The following is a 15,218-nucleotide window of genomic DNA, read 5'->3' on the forward strand; positions in this document are numbered from 1 at the left end:
TAAACTGGATTGAAAAATATGGCAGTGCCACTTGTCTCCTTCCTTAAGCCTAGATTTTGGCTTCTGGATCATGAGCAACTGACCTGCTCCTGGGCCAAGAAGCTGGAGGTGACAGAGCCCAGGGCTGGCAGGCCTGTCACAAGTGCGTCCTGAGTATCACAAGGAGACAAGTAGCTCAAGCCCGCTCTTCCCCCACCACTCTGGAGCACAGGCACTTCTGAGAAGCCAAGACACACAGAGTGGATTTCTCCTGCTCTTGGGATACCTACTGATAGCCGGTTAGTCTACTTAGAGAGGTATACGTGAAGGGGATGGCGAAAGGGGTCGAGAGTATTCATTACAGCAGTTCTTCTTGGGGATGGGCAGACACTGCTTCCTCTAGTGGAAATTTCAGGTGTGGAAGGATGTGTTAACCTCATAAAAACTCTTTATTGAAATAGAGCTTTAGAAAGGTACTCATTTCTGCCAGACCTAGAGTCCTGGAGTACTATCAAGGACTTAGAGGGAGTTGTAGAATTTGTGAGCTATGGCCGTACTGATTTTGTTAAAGATTATTGCAGAATGTTATATAGTTAGGAGCATTGACTTTGGTGTTTGTGATGATTAATTTTGTGTGTCAACTTGTCTGGGTATGAAATGCCCAGGTATCTGGACAGACATTACTCAGGGTGTTTCCGTGAGTGTTTTTGGATGAGTTTAACATTTAAATTGGCAGACCGAGCAAAGCAGATTGCCCTCTCTAATGTGGGTGAGCCTCATCCAATCAGTTAGTTGAAGGCCTGAATAGAACAAAGGGCTGATTTTCCCCGAATCAGAGGGAATTTTTCCTGCCCGATTGCTTTGAGCTGAGACGTTGGTTTTCTTTCGACCTTTGGGTTTGAACTGAAACGATGGTTCTTCCTGGTCTCTTGAGCCTGCCCACCTTCAGACTGGAACTTGAATTACCAGCTCTCCTGGTTCTCAGGCCTTCAGACTCAAACTAAAACTACACCATTGGCTCTCTTGGGTCTCCAGATTGACAGCTACAGTTTTTGGGACTTGTTGGCATTCATAATCACCTGAGCCAATTCCTTGTAGTAAATCTCTTTACATATATACCTCTTAGTAGTTATGTTTCTGTGGAGAACCTTGACTAAATACAGCGTTGGACAGGCCCAGCTCTATTAGTTGCATGATCTAAGAAAATTTCCTTCAACTGCTAAGTCCTCTTTCAATATCTACAAAAATGGGCCCCAAACTAGAGCCTGTCCACCTCATGGAGTAATGATCCAGTGACTATTAACACGTTTCATGATGGTGATGACGATGATGATGATGAAGACAATGACTAAGACAGTGTTCTTTTCATCAGTGAAGCATGGCAGATGTCCTAACAATTCTCTTTAGACTCTCTAATATCATCTATGCAGACCAGGCCAGTATTGATGCAAACTTGGGAGATTATGTTTTTTGATGTTTTGTTCATGCAGCGGGTTACTTTCTTAATTAAGCTTTGCTTGGCTTCAAAGTAAGTTTTCATTCACTGAATTTGGAAACAGTGACTGATCCCAGAGCAGCCTGGGTTTGGATGTGGAACGCACGCTGCTCCGTTTGGCTGGGAAGTTAGCTTCCCCTCACTAGAGCCCTCTTACTTGGCACTCCGAACCAGCGGGAACGTTGCCAGCCGCCTGGAGGAATTAAGAAACCTTGACTCAGCAAAGTTGCTGTCATGGAGTCTTTGTGCCACAATTTAGGCACTTTTTAAAAGATTTCCTGCTTTCTGAAGCCTTTCTCGTCTTATGGCAGACATACTTCTGGAGGCTTTGTGGCAAATTGACTCAGACCCACCCAGGTTCACTTCTTTATTTTATTTAATGGATCTTCTCTCCCTTCCAAGCTCCCACCTCACTGAAAAGCAAGGGGAGACTAGTTATGGGGGACTCTGAACTTCCCAGTTAATGGTATCTCAGGCTCTTCCAGTTTAAGTAATCTTTGTGGGTTTCTCTTGGGTTCAGATGCCAATTCTACCCATCGCATCGTTTCTCTCCAAGATGGTATGTGGGGTGGAGGCAAGCACTTGGCATGGCCTCTGGGGCCTTAGATCCCCAGATGCAGAGTCTTATATTCTCCTTCTAGTTTCTTAGGTCTCTGGCAATAGCCCTGGTGTGCTGGTCACTGGGTGACCAACTGATCTGTGGGGCTCAAGTTTGCAGCTGGTGAACCTATGTTCCATTCTTTGGATTGAAAAGAACTTGGTGCCCTGTCCCAAACCTATACATCTACACATTCTCTCTCTGTCTCTCTCGTTCTCACTCACCCTGAAGCTTACTTCTGATATTTGCCTGAACCCTCAAGTTGATCTTTGGCTTGGCAGTCTCATAAAACATGGCCTTTGGTCACCTTACTCCACTGTGATAACCATCTGTTCATGCAACTTCAGCAGCAGCAGCAGCGGGGCAGTTGGGAACTTCTGGATTCTTTGCAGGCCCTATGGGAGTGGAGGGAGGCTCAGTAGTGCTAACACAGCCAGGTTTGCTGTGCAACACTTTTGAGTCACTAATGTGGTGTTCTCTCCTACCCCTGAGTCTCAAATGGGAATCCAGGCACAAATTCTCCCCTTTTCTCTGCCTCTCCTCTGTCCCCCCTCTGCTCCAGTCACTGTGTGGAAGCAAGACTGTTATAGAAATACGTCAGCACACTACATTTTAAGAAGTAAGAGGCCAAGGTTTGTAAGTGAGGGAAGAGCCAAAACATTGCAAAGACTGACAGGAGAGCCCAGGCATTTATAGGAGGAGCCATTACTTCTACCAATGTCAGTATTTCCTGAGGGCATCATTGCATATCACAAGGTAAATCATAATATACACTGACAATACTGGTAATGTTGACTCAGCAATTAAAAAATCTTATTATACTTAGTATATTTTTATAGGAAGGCTCATAAATATTAGGTGTTACAAAGATTTTCATAGAAATGGTCTGATCTGAGTATTTGAAATGGAATAAGAAGGAGACTATGTAATATAATGATTAAAAGCATGGATGTTGAAGCCGGATAGACCCCGGTTCAATCCCAACTGTAATTTGTTATGACTATGTCCTCAGAAACTCAGTTTCTCCATGAGCAAAATGAAATCCATGACACCTCATTCAGTGAAGTAATACCGCCTCATAAAGATTGTTGTAAAGATTTAAAAAATCTTAATATATAATAAAATACTTAGTATGGAGCCTGGAACAAAGTAAAATATTGACAGATGCTACCCACTCTCAGTAATACTTGGAAAATAGCTTATGTGGACCCCTTAGTTCCTGATGAGCTATGGGACGTTATGGTATTTGTATGAGTAGTTCTGGTCTTGCAACAGATTGTGTTCTGGAAGTTAATTTTCACGTCAATTATTTGTAGTTCATAACTTGAAGATAATCGAGAATATGCCCCTTTTCCAGCCAAGCAGAGCGGGGTCACGTGTGCGTCCCAGGGCAGGAGAGAGAGTAAGACTCGCTTTCCTGCTGGAGGCAGATGGCTTTCTGTCTGGGGCTAGAATTCTCTCCTCCACTGGCCCCTGTCCCTGGATAAGAAGGGATGCCTGGACCTTCTGCCGGGAGGTGGGAATCTTGCTTCCTGCAGGCTCTCATTTCTTGCTTGGGTTAGCAGTAGAGAAACTGTTTTGGAATTGTAAATTCTACAATGGGAAATCCTCTGAGTGATGATTCTGTTCTTACGGCACTTCCTGTCTGTTTCCTTTCTAAAGTCAAAGAAGATGCTAGTGGACTTACTTGGTTTTCCCCCCAACAAGGCTGTAGGTGAATATGCTCCCCAGGGACAGTGGGAATGCCTGAGACATGATGACTACCTTTAAAGGTTGACCCAGAATACTTTTATGAGAAATTGCAGTGATATTTGGAGCTTGAAATATATCCTGGTGTCACCGTTTAGTAAATCAATAACTTAATCTTTTCTGTTTAAATTCATTAAAAATTAAGAATATACTTATTTTTATCAAAGTAATATATGCTCATGGTTAAAAAAAAATCAAATGGAAGGGTTTATAAAGAAAAACAACCATCCTATACCATGTCCCTTTGCCCATTCTGCTCACCAAAGACCACATGGTCTAATGTCAGCTGTTTCTTCTTATAATTTCTCCCATGTCTCTAAATAACATGCATCACAACTATTTCTCCATTTATTAACTTTAGATATCTCATGACTTCTGTTAATTTGGCTGAGGTTTCAGCTCACTTTATTTACTTTCTACCTCCTAAGATTATATTGCTCCCTTATTGGTTATTTTTGCAATTTTAAGTAAAATACTATTACCTTTCTTTTTTGTTATAGCAGCTCGAGACACCATCTCAGGATTGTTTTATTTCTCCAAGCTTATCGTTTGTATTTTTACAGGGTCAGGATTGATGATGTTATAGTTAGATACTTAATAATTAAATAGTCCATGCTTGACTATGCTGATTTTAAAAATTGGAAATGAATAAGATGTTTACAGTTATGACAATGATGGGATATAGTGTATTTTGGTTTCCTTTCTTGCACAGTTTTGTGGTGTGTTTTTTTTTATGCCTCTAATTTCTTTTCCTGCCATCCAAGTTTTAAACTTTGCTGCCAGACCTTTGTTTGTGCTGAGTCCTCTGTATAGAATGTTTTCTTCCTTCCACAACCTTTTGAGTTCACCAAAGGCAGGCATCATACGTTCATGTTTATGAATATTGTTTTTGCATCATCTCTAGCAGTTATATATTAGGCATTGGAACATTTAAGTGAATCTTACTCAGCCTTCCAGACTAGAGCAAGCTCAGGTGTGCTCCCCTAAATCACAGTCCTTTACTTCCCTTAAACAGAATTAATCATTTTCTCATCTCTTTATTTAGCTGTGCACATGTCTCTTTGCTCTAATAAGTTCGTGGAGTGTACGCACCACGTCTTTGCAAGGTAGATATTGCCAGGGTCTTGCATTATGCTTGTTACCTAGTGGGTACTCAGAAAAGTACAGGATCACCTCATTTTATTGCACTTCACTTTATTGAGCTTTGCAGATATTGCATTTTTCCCCCCTCCAAATGGAAGGTTTGTGGCAACCCTGTATTAAGCAAGTCTATGGTGCCCTTTTTCTTCAACAGCATTTGCTCACTTTGTGTCTCTGTGTGACATTTTGGCAATTCTTGCAATATTTAAAATTTTTCATTATTGTTATGTTTGGATCTTTGATGTTGCTATTATAATTGTTTTGGGGTGCTATGAAAAGCACCCATATAGTATGGCAAAATTGATCAATGTATGTTGCATGTGTCCTGACTGCTCCGAGACTGCCCATTCCCTGTCTCTCTCCCTCTCTGCAGGCCTCCACATTCCCTGAGACATAGTAATATTGAAATTAGCCCAATTAATAACCCTACAGTGGCCTCTAAGTGTTCAAGTGACAGGATTCCCAGTCAGGGCACATACCTAGTTTGCGGGATTGATCCCTAGTTGGGGCTCGAACCAGAGCCAACCAATCGATCCATGTTGCTCTCTCACATCGACGTGTCTCTCTCTCCCACTGTCTCCCTCCTTCCCTCCATCCCTCCTGCTCGTTCTCTCTCTCTAAAATCAATAAACATATCCTGGGGTGAAGATTTAGAAAAGTATGTGGGAAGTGGTGAGAACACACCAAGCAGCTGGATATGCCTGGCTTTCTTAATCCCTGCAGCAGAAGTGAGTGGTGGGCTGGTGCTCTGTGAAAGAGCTCTGGAATGCAGCTTCTGTGGCTACAAAATCTCGGACTCAGCAAGGAGGTCTCGCCATTGCGAGCATCTCCACCAAAGCTCTTGTATTAGCAGGGGCTAGTCTCTTCCTCACCGAGAGGAGGGCTGTCTGTGGTGTGTATGTTCCAAGAGGCAAGTCCTCTGTTCCCTTCCTCTGCCCCTCTAAGAAGGCCTTCTCCTCCTGGGATGGGCAAATGTCAATCAGGGTCACCAAGGCCAATTTGTAGCTTCTGACCAAAAGACTGACAAGCCTCAGATGCCAGATGGGGCACAGAATAAATTACCTTGGGATCTCTCTTGTTTCATATTACTAGAATACTGTCACTGAGATGAAAATTCAGACTGGAAAATGTCCCATGGGAATCGCTGAATTTCTACAGGATTTGTTGGTTGGTTGGTTGGTTGGTTAAGCATGTTTTCTTTGTATACTTCTTCTTGGGGTATAGTAACCTTATCATTTGTATTCAGATTATTTGCTCTGAATTACTGTTCTTTCGGATTCCTCGAAGGGCTTCTTCCCTGTTCAAGAGACTGTTATGGAGGGAAGCAAAATTACCTGGCATAGATGACATTATTTATGTCTTCATTGAATCTCAACTAATGTTTTACTTCATATGCCCCTTCTTTTTTTTTTTTTTTTAAACAGATACTAATTTTGTGTTGGGGAATGCCCAGATAGTGGACTGGCCTATCGTGTACAGCAATGATGGATTTTGCAAGCTGTCCGGCTATCACAGGGCAGAAGTGATGCAGAAAAGCAGTACCTGCAGGTATTTATAATCAGGGCTCTTCTCTTGGACCGTCTATCCTGGTGTCTTTCAGAAAAAGAAAATGGCTTACTCAGTGTGGGAACCGCCTTGCTCTCATTCAGCGTTTACTCAGGAATATTTATGGCGATATCATCTCCACATCACGCACTGCACTGGGAAGATCAAAGGCCTAAAACATGGTTCCCACAGACTTAAAACTGCTGAACTCCCCCAGTCAGTGAGATGGGCAGAAAACCTAGAAAAAGTCAGAAAAGTAATTTTCTCTATAAAATGTGAACTCAGAAGTTTATGAGTTTTTAGATAAAATGGAATGTGAAAGTTAGAAGAGTAAATAAAATTAAATAAAATTTTAGATGATTAATTTTTAGGATTTATGGCTATTTTAGAGAATAAATACACTGTTGGAAACAAGGGCCTTGTTTATAGAGCTTTTCATCAAAAAAAAAAAGAGAAGGGAACCAATATTTTGCTGCCTTCTAATTCTTGTTGCATCTCTCTCTGATCCCTAACTCAAAGGCAGAGGCAAATGGTGCTAACAGTGTAGCTTGTGTATTTGACAGGCTCAGTAACCAAGCAGCACCCTTGGGCAGTGGTGTTAGAACAGCTCTTTTAAAGCATCTTCAAGGTGTTGAGTGGAGCACAGAGCCTGCCCCCTGCCTAGCGTTTCCCTGCAGTGCCCGGGTAGGCCTGGGCTCAGCATAGCCTTTGGCTCCTCTCACTACCCCCCTTCTTTTGAGTCCTCTGTCTTCAGTGTGTTTGCATGAAGCGGAACCATTTTCCCAGTCCTTCCAAATCAAGCAATAAATTCATCTACGAAGGGTGGGGAAAGCTGTATAACCCAGGCATCGTCTTAGGTTTTCAGAAGATGTGTTTTCATGGTATTAAGTCAGCCAAAGAACTAGTTTGGTGAAAAGTATAAAATGTTTTGAAAATATTATTTTCTTAAATTTTAGGTTTTGGGGACTGGGAAATAAGAAGTTTCAGATATCCCCTCCCCCAAAGTTCAAAGGTTTGGAAGTGATGACTCTTTAAGTAATGTAATAGAATCCTCTTACATTCCTGGTATGCTTTTACCCTCTTAAGTGTCTATGTCTAGATCTATATCTATATATGCACATATGTATTCAGAACAAATTGGGAGAGTTAGCTTTGCCTTTTAGTGGGACCTGAACAGCCTTTCCTTACTTTTCTTGCTTCTTGTTAGCTATAATCAGATACTTTAAGAAAATCAGATATGTTTGTTCATTTAGCCAACTTTTTTTTTTTTTTTTACATACAATTCTAAGAAGCTCATTTAATTCCCTGAAGCTGTTCCTTCTCTAGAAGTAAAGTAAACCTACCTTGTGTAGCTATAGTCATCATTGCTTAGGAGCCTCTTTTGCTTAATTCTTGCACTGCAGGCATCTGAAATCCAGTGCCCAGGAAAAGGAACCTTACAGCACAGCTTAAGAAAGCACATAAGAGGACGAAAGCTGGGTGTCATGATGGCCCCTTTTTTTATTTGAAGACTCCATTCTACAGGCATTTGTTTTACCGTATCAAGAAAATTGCCACCATTTATGGCCAGCATCACATTACTTAAATGGAGGTCACTTATCTAGCAAATTAGCTCAGAGAAAGTGGGAGGAAGCTAAAAAGGCATCCGAACAACCGACTAAATAAAATGGTCATAGAGCTTAAGTTTTTACCTCCTAGGAGAAATCTTCTGGGCAGAGCTAATTTAGTCTTGATCTATTTTTTTAAAGGTAACTCAACAAGCCCAGTTATCGCCTTTCCTGGTTTATAGTAGAAAAGCACCCAAAGGTAGAATGTTACAGGAGATAAGCATAGGGGAACCACAGACAATAACAGCTCTCAGTGGGCTGGGAAGGGACATAATAGTAAAGGAGACACAGAAGTCATAAGGTCCACAGCTAGGACACTGTCCTTACAGGAGGCTGGAAATCAGAAGCCTGCAGTAAGCCCAAGGCTGTTGCATATCAAACTAAGCATCGCATTTGACTTGGTGGTTGAGGAATTGCACTCCAGAACCTCTGAGGTTCTTCTTAGCTCTGAAGTTCTCTGATTCTGGGATTCCAGTCATCGAGAGTAAGTTAGCTTGCATTTGGTGTGCACAATTTTAAAGGATGGGGAGTGTATTCTTTAGGAACCCATGCCACGGCTTCTACGTTACCTAGGACTTGAGGGCTTGGTGTCACTGCCTTTGTTAATGTTGCCTGAAGGCCTGCGGTGGGCAGGAGAGATGCTCATTGGACCCATGGTGGGGGGCGTCAGAGGACTGGCTTTTCCATCCCCATTGAGAGATGGCTTTCCTTCTCTTTCATTTTTGTTAGTGTCTGGTGCCATGGTTCACTCTGCCCCATTGGGGGTGTCTCCTGTTCCTAGAGGGATAAACCCTGGTCTTCAGACCATAGGCAGTGGGGCCCAGGAAGATGGTTCGTTCTGGCAGATTCTCTGTCTCTGCCGAGAACCAGTACTAGTAGGTAGGAGCTTCTACTCTCTAGAAGTTTTCTCTAATTTCCTCCATGCTGCTGCTTTATTCCCTTAGTCTGCTTTTCTCCAAGCATGAGCAGGAGGGAGTCAGAATTTGTAGGATTTCATCATCTCAATTTTTTTAACCAACACTTTCTCCTTCTTTTGGGGAGGGAGCAGAGGGTAGGAAAACAGCTGCACAGGCTAGGGGCTGAATCTTCTGGTTCTTTAGCTCTGTCTTAATGTTTAGGGCATCAGATTGCACCTCTTTTCTTATTTGGTTGGAGAACTTTTGTGATCCCCCCCCCCAAACTTTATTTTATTGGGAGTTAGAAGAAGAAAAACCTGTGGTTAAATTTCCTTTGCATCTTTCGTAAGAGTCCTTTCAGGATGAAGTTTAAAGCACTCATCTGGCTTCTATGGCCATGCTCTCCTCCACGACCTGGCCTGTGCTTACCTCTCTGTGTCACCTGTTGCAAAGCTTCCCTCATGGCTTCCATTCCAGTTGGACTGAACTGAACTACATTCAGCTCCAGAATTAACCTCACTCTCACCTCTGTGCCTTTGTACACGCTCATCTTTTGCCCAGAATGTTCTTTTTCTTGCTAATTTCCACTTGCTCCTTAGATCTCATTGGTCTTTCCCTCCGGGAATCCTCCTCTGACACTCAGACAGTGCTCTCTGACTGTTCTGTGCTCCCTGATTCCTCATGGGTGGGTTGTACTGTTTTCTGATCTACTCTTTTCCAGTGTGCCTTTCTTAGTAGACTGTTTATTTTGGGGAACAGTGATGGAGCCTTGATCACAATCGAATTAGTAAATCCTTTTTGATGGGATGTTTTCAGTGCGTGTGTATGTGCGTGTGTGTTCGTCTTACATAGCACAGTGCTGGGTGTAGAACAGATATTTAATATATGCTGGTAGAATAATAAATATTTGCTAATCTAACTGGAGCTCTTTTGTTGATTTGCAGTTTTATGTATGGGGAGCTGACTGATAAAGATACGATTGAAAAGGTGCGGCAAACCTTTGAGAACTATGAGATGAATTCCTTTGAAATTCTGATGTACAAAAAGAACAGTGAGTATCCAGACCGCTCTGCACTGTGTCTTAATGTGCTGGGCATGGTAAAGTACCTTCTGTTCCTCTGGCTGTCTTGGGCTTTCTCCCCTCCTGTCAGCTAAATGTCATCGCGTGAAGCCATTGTGGGCGTTGGGATAGATGGTGTGAATTGATGAGTGAGACCACTCCTTATTGAACTTGTCACTAGCCAATCAAGACTTCTTGGTCTTTCTCCTGCCACGAGCTAGTGTTTTTCCTGTTGATGTACTTCTGGTGAACTGCTGGCCTAAGGCACTTGTAGGCCTTAGACCTTCTTGGGGGAAGGGGAGAGCTGGGACAGAAACTCTGTGGGGTTCGTCTTTGTATCTATCTTCCATAGCACTTAACACAGCGGGTAACCCCAGTAGGTGGCCAATTAAGAGTCTGAATAAAACTTTGCTCTCCTGGCGACCTCAGTTTTCCATTATAGGCAGTATTGGTATTCACAGTGCATTGCTAATTTGTATTTGTTTTGGCTACTATTACTTCCACAAAGTATGTTAAAGAAGTTTTAGGTCCATTGTCATGCACAAGTAGAAGGCTTGCTTCTGTCTCAGGAGAATGGAGAGTGGCTATATTAGAAGTATGGAAAGTGGGGCACACAGTCGCAGCAGGACTGCGGAGGCGTGGGGCAGCTATTTTATTTGTAAAGAATCCTGATCTTTATATGTAGGATTGGATGGCAGGTCATTGGTTCAATAGAGCACCTTCAGAGCAGCTCAGATGGCACAGTAGGATAAGTGTTTATTTTGGTGGTTTTCAAAGTGATGCGTTTTGCTCTGGAAAGCCGAGGGCACACGCTGCTTTTGTCTGGAAGGAGCTGGGGCTTGTTTTCCGTCGGTGTATTGGAGCAGGCAAATGAGAGGACTGTTTGCTTGGTGGTTTGTGCAGATGCTGGTCTGAGGATCAGCTCTGGGCATCCACAAATCCAAGAGGCTTTGTGGTCCTGGAGGTTTCATGTGAGAGATGCTGGCTTGCTCCATCTCACTATTTCAGCAGTAGGTCTGGCGACCTTATCCCACTATTCAGCGTAAGATAAATGAGGTGAAAGACTGTGAGAGGTTCTACACCAGTCCTTCCACTATGGGGAACACGGCTCAGAGCGACAGCTCTGACCAGGAGCACGCCTGCAGTGGCCTTCTTTCTCCGCACGCGTGTCCAGTTGATGGAGTGAGTTAAAGGTTTTCCACGCTGGCAGCTTTGTGTACTGAACAGTGTGGATTTCCCCAGGACACAATACTAACTGGGTAGGTGTGTCACCCAAATAATTTTTGTATTTCTATTTTGCTTCAAAGGTTTCAAGCTTCATTAGACTATGCATTTATCTTGCTCGAATTCAACTATATGTGCTTGGCACAAAAGGGAGAGAGAAGGAAACATAATTTAAATTGAGTTAGTGATGTCACTTGCCATTGCCCCCGAGTGGGTATGAGATGGGAAAAGGGAATTCGCTCTTCCCTCAGCTGCCTCCAGGGCTGGAGGTGTCATTGTGTCTCCTTGCGCTGAAGGTGATTCTGGCATCAGAAGCTCTGAACTTCAGTAGACGTTACCTCTGCTTGTGAGCCAGTTAGTTCAGCTGAATTCTACAGTCAGCATCCCTCCCCTCCCTGGGGATTGGCTGAGGTGGGCTTACTGAGAGACTCGTGCCAGCCTGGGCACAGAGCTCCACTTTATGCGTGATGTTAAGGCATTTTCAAGAGGAATGTGGTCATGTGCAGTTTTTACCTTACCCTTTGACTTTAGGGAATAAAGTCTGTGGGAGGTATGGCTCCACTCTATTTTAAAATGTTGATTCTCTAAGCCTTGTGAAGTAGGCATGGCTGATCTTATTTAGCTCCACCGTATAAGAAGTTAAATAGCTTAATTCCTCACCTGAGGTCACGCAGAGCCAGGACCTGGTTTCTTTCCAGTACTTGTCCATGGCCACTCTTTCCAGACTGTGACAATGCAACTGGGGGCAAGGCAGGGCCAACACACATGGTGGTGTGGGTGATACCCTACTTAGGGGGCACCCAGACACCAGCTGTGGCTGACTTGCTGAGTCCTCTGTGCCGAGGAAGGAACTTCTCTTTCTAATTTACACAGAGATGTCTGTGGGGTCCAGGGGCTTCACAGAGGCTAAAGCCTGTACATGACACGTGAAGCATAAACTGATGCAGACAGTTTTGGTTTCTTCCCAGGAATCTGCTCTGGCCACAAACTCTTCCAAATCCCTCCCTCTCCTGAGGAATTTAGAAACTTGAAATTATTTGTTAAGCCTGGGAATTTTATACCAGTCGGACCAAATTCTATGCTTTTTTTCAACAGCTTTTTGTTGACTTACTATGTCAGACGCTAGGCTTGCTGCCAGGGATGTGATTTCGGAAAGACAGGCGCGGCTTCTACGCTTACAGCATTTCCAGGGGTAGGGCCAGCATCCACAGGTCAGAGCCATAGCGTCTTGACGGTGACGCCACACAGGGGACTTACTTAACCCCAGCTTGGGAGGTCAGGGAAGGAAGTCTTCCTAACAGGCAGGAAGTCCACGCAGAAACTGAAGGACAGGTGGGAGTGAGGCAGACAGAGGACTGCGAGTGCCCCAGGCGGTCGGAACGCGTGTGGGGAGGCCGCACGCGAGAGTGGGCCCTGAAGCCTCGAGAGACACACAACAGGGCTTCTCCTACTTGGACGTGCCTGGGAAGTCACCAGAGAACTGAATGACTGTTACCATTCAGAAGGCCTGGGGAAGGTCAGAGATTTTGCTCCCAGGTGACCGTGATGCTGCGGATCCAGGTGCCACACTCTGAGGCTGGGACAGAAAGCAGCTATAGAGAAGACTGACTTCTGGGCCCACGGTGTGTCTTTCTTTCTTCAGGACCAACCCTTGCGCCCAGCATAGTGCCTGACACGGAAAGTGCTCCATCAGCATTCATGGAATAGTTACATAAAATATAAGTAACTGAGGGGTGACCAATGGGGCTGTAAGGTTAGTAAGGGCCAGTGACACAGCCACCTTGAAGAGTTTAGAATTTTTCTTAGGAGCAGCAGTGGCGGGGGACAAGGGTGGGGGTGATGGGCATGGAGGGGTTTTAAGCAGGGTTAAGTAGATAATCAGATTTTCATTTTAGAAAGATGATTCCTGTAAAGTGTGGGTATGGAATGGAGCATTGGAGACTGGAGGTTGGGGCCCTTTAGGAATCACCCTGGTGACAAGGTGAGTGTGGCCTGCTCAGAGGAAGAGGCATTTGAAATGGGGAGATGTGGGGTGGAAGGGGCAGTGGGAGGAGGCTCAGTGTCGGACTTGCCAGCGGTGCCCACTAGAGGGCTTGTCTTCTGTTAGCCCAGCCCCAGGCAGTGCCCAGGAAGAGGCAGGCTCCTCTTTTACCGTCAGGACTCATCTGGCCCCAAGTAAACCTCTCCAAGAATCTAGCGCAGAGCCTGGCCTGGAGGAGGTGCTCAGCGAATGCTTTAGTGACTTTGAAAGGATCTTGATAGTCACCAAGAAACAGATGAGTGAAAAAAAAGCATGTGATTCAGAATGAGGGCGTCAGAGCCGGGGAGTGGGCAGTGTGGGGCCGGACTGACGGATGATGCCCCTGAAAAGCAGACTGAAAGCGGTGACGGGAGGAGAGAAAGGAGGAGGCGGAGTTTGCTTCTGCTTTCAAACTCTGTGGTTCATTAGATGGGAGCTCTCAGCATTTTAAATCAGCATAGGGTCCCGTGGGGGAAACGTCACCCCCGTTGAGATTATTAAAATGTGAAATGTCATCATCTAAAAGAATGTTTATTTTTTCATTTTTAAATTAATGCATTTTTACTACAGAGAATACTTGAGGGTACAAAGGAGAAAACAAGCACCCCAAAGCCTCAAAGACTCAAAGGAATACTACTGTCCTCTTAGCTTTTTGGTGTGTTTCCTTAGGCTCGTGCACATGTTACATAATTGATATTTTGACATAGATGCAACTTGAAGTCCTACAATCATATAATCTTCATCACAAAAATTTCCCCGTCATTAAAATTCCCCATAAACATCATTTAGAAAGAATTTTATTAATACTTCCTCTATTGTTGGATATTTATAAGGCTCTAAATTTTCTTTGTTAAACACAATGTTAAAGTGAATTATCTTTGTGCGGAGATATGTTGTGGACATTAAGAAATAGTTCCTAGAAGTTGAGTATTACTGTGTCAAAGATTGTGAACTAAGATTTCTGAGACATTTTGCCAAGTAGTGTTCTGGGAAACTGAACACATTTCCAAGTTCACTTGAAGATGACAAGCATTTCACTCACTGTACTGCACTAGCACTGGATAGTATAACTTATCAGATTGCCTACAATTACATTTTTTGGTTTAATGAATATTTTTTAATGCTAGTGAGAGTGAGTATTTTTCCTATTTACTATCTATTTAAAATTACCCTTTTATGTTAATTGTTCAGATCTTTGCCCATATATTCTATTTAATTCTAGTGATTTTCTTACTTATTTTTATAAGCTTTTAATAAATTGTTTTGATTCTTTTTTCCTCACTCCCATTCTTTAGTATTTGCAAGGGCAATTCTGTAGAAAGGATCTTCTATTGATAAGCGTTAATGTTTGTCTACCCTTTTGCGGAGTTGGGAGTACAAGGCTTCAGGGTGTGTTTTAGAATGAGTGTGTGAAATACTCATATCTTGAAGGATGGATTGTTTGACATATCTTGATGGAAAGTTTATTTCTATTGGTCAGTCTGACTAATAAACTTGGGGATTTTGGTAGTGCTATGTATTTTGTATTGTTACTTAAATCATTCTCAGTATGCTAAAAAATTTTTCTTGTATAAATGACAGTCATCATTGATAAACTCATTCAGTAAATATTTAGGCAGTCACTATTGTGCTAGTCAGTTACTTTTCCCATTTTTCAAACAAAAAAATCAAGAACTATCAGCCCTGAGCGAAAGCAGTACACCCTCTGGGTGACATACCCCAGCGTGTAACGGACTCCACAACTTGTGGCCAGGCGGTGGCCCTGTGTTTGGCAGCTCTGGGTCAGATTCTCCATCAGAGGAGCCCGGGAAAAGCATCTTAACAGCTTCTGCCAAGCCAGCCAGGAGAAGCTGCAGGCCAAGTACTTACTGATTACCTACTGTAGGCCTGTGGGTATCCAGACAT

The 15,218-nt window shown here is 43.4% G+C and overlaps 1 protein-coding gene across 2 annotated transcripts in view; it reads left to right on the forward strand.

The window, feature by feature from the left end:
- The window catches only part of KCNH1 (potassium voltage-gated channel subfamily H member 1), a 264,872-nt gene that overhangs the window by 15,568 nt on the left and 234,086 nt on the right, over window positions 1-15,218 (forward strand). For both annotated transcript variants that reach the window (XM_087828133.1, XM_087828135.1), the window contains exons 2-3: window positions 6,386-6,509; window positions 9,954-10,060. In XM_087828133.1, coding sequence (XP_087684259.1) covers window positions 6,386-6,509; window positions 9,954-10,060 — 231 coding nt within the window. The remainder of the gene's footprint in view (window positions 1-6,385; window positions 6,510-9,953; window positions 10,061-15,218) is intronic.

The sequence above is a fragment of the Miniopterus natalensis genome, chromosome 19, assembly GCF_054644295.1.
Source record: "Miniopterus natalensis isolate mMinNat1 chromosome 19, mMinNat1.hap1, whole genome shotgun sequence".
Lineage (NCBI taxonomy): Eukaryota > Metazoa > Chordata > Mammalia > Chiroptera > Miniopteridae > Miniopterus > Miniopterus natalensis.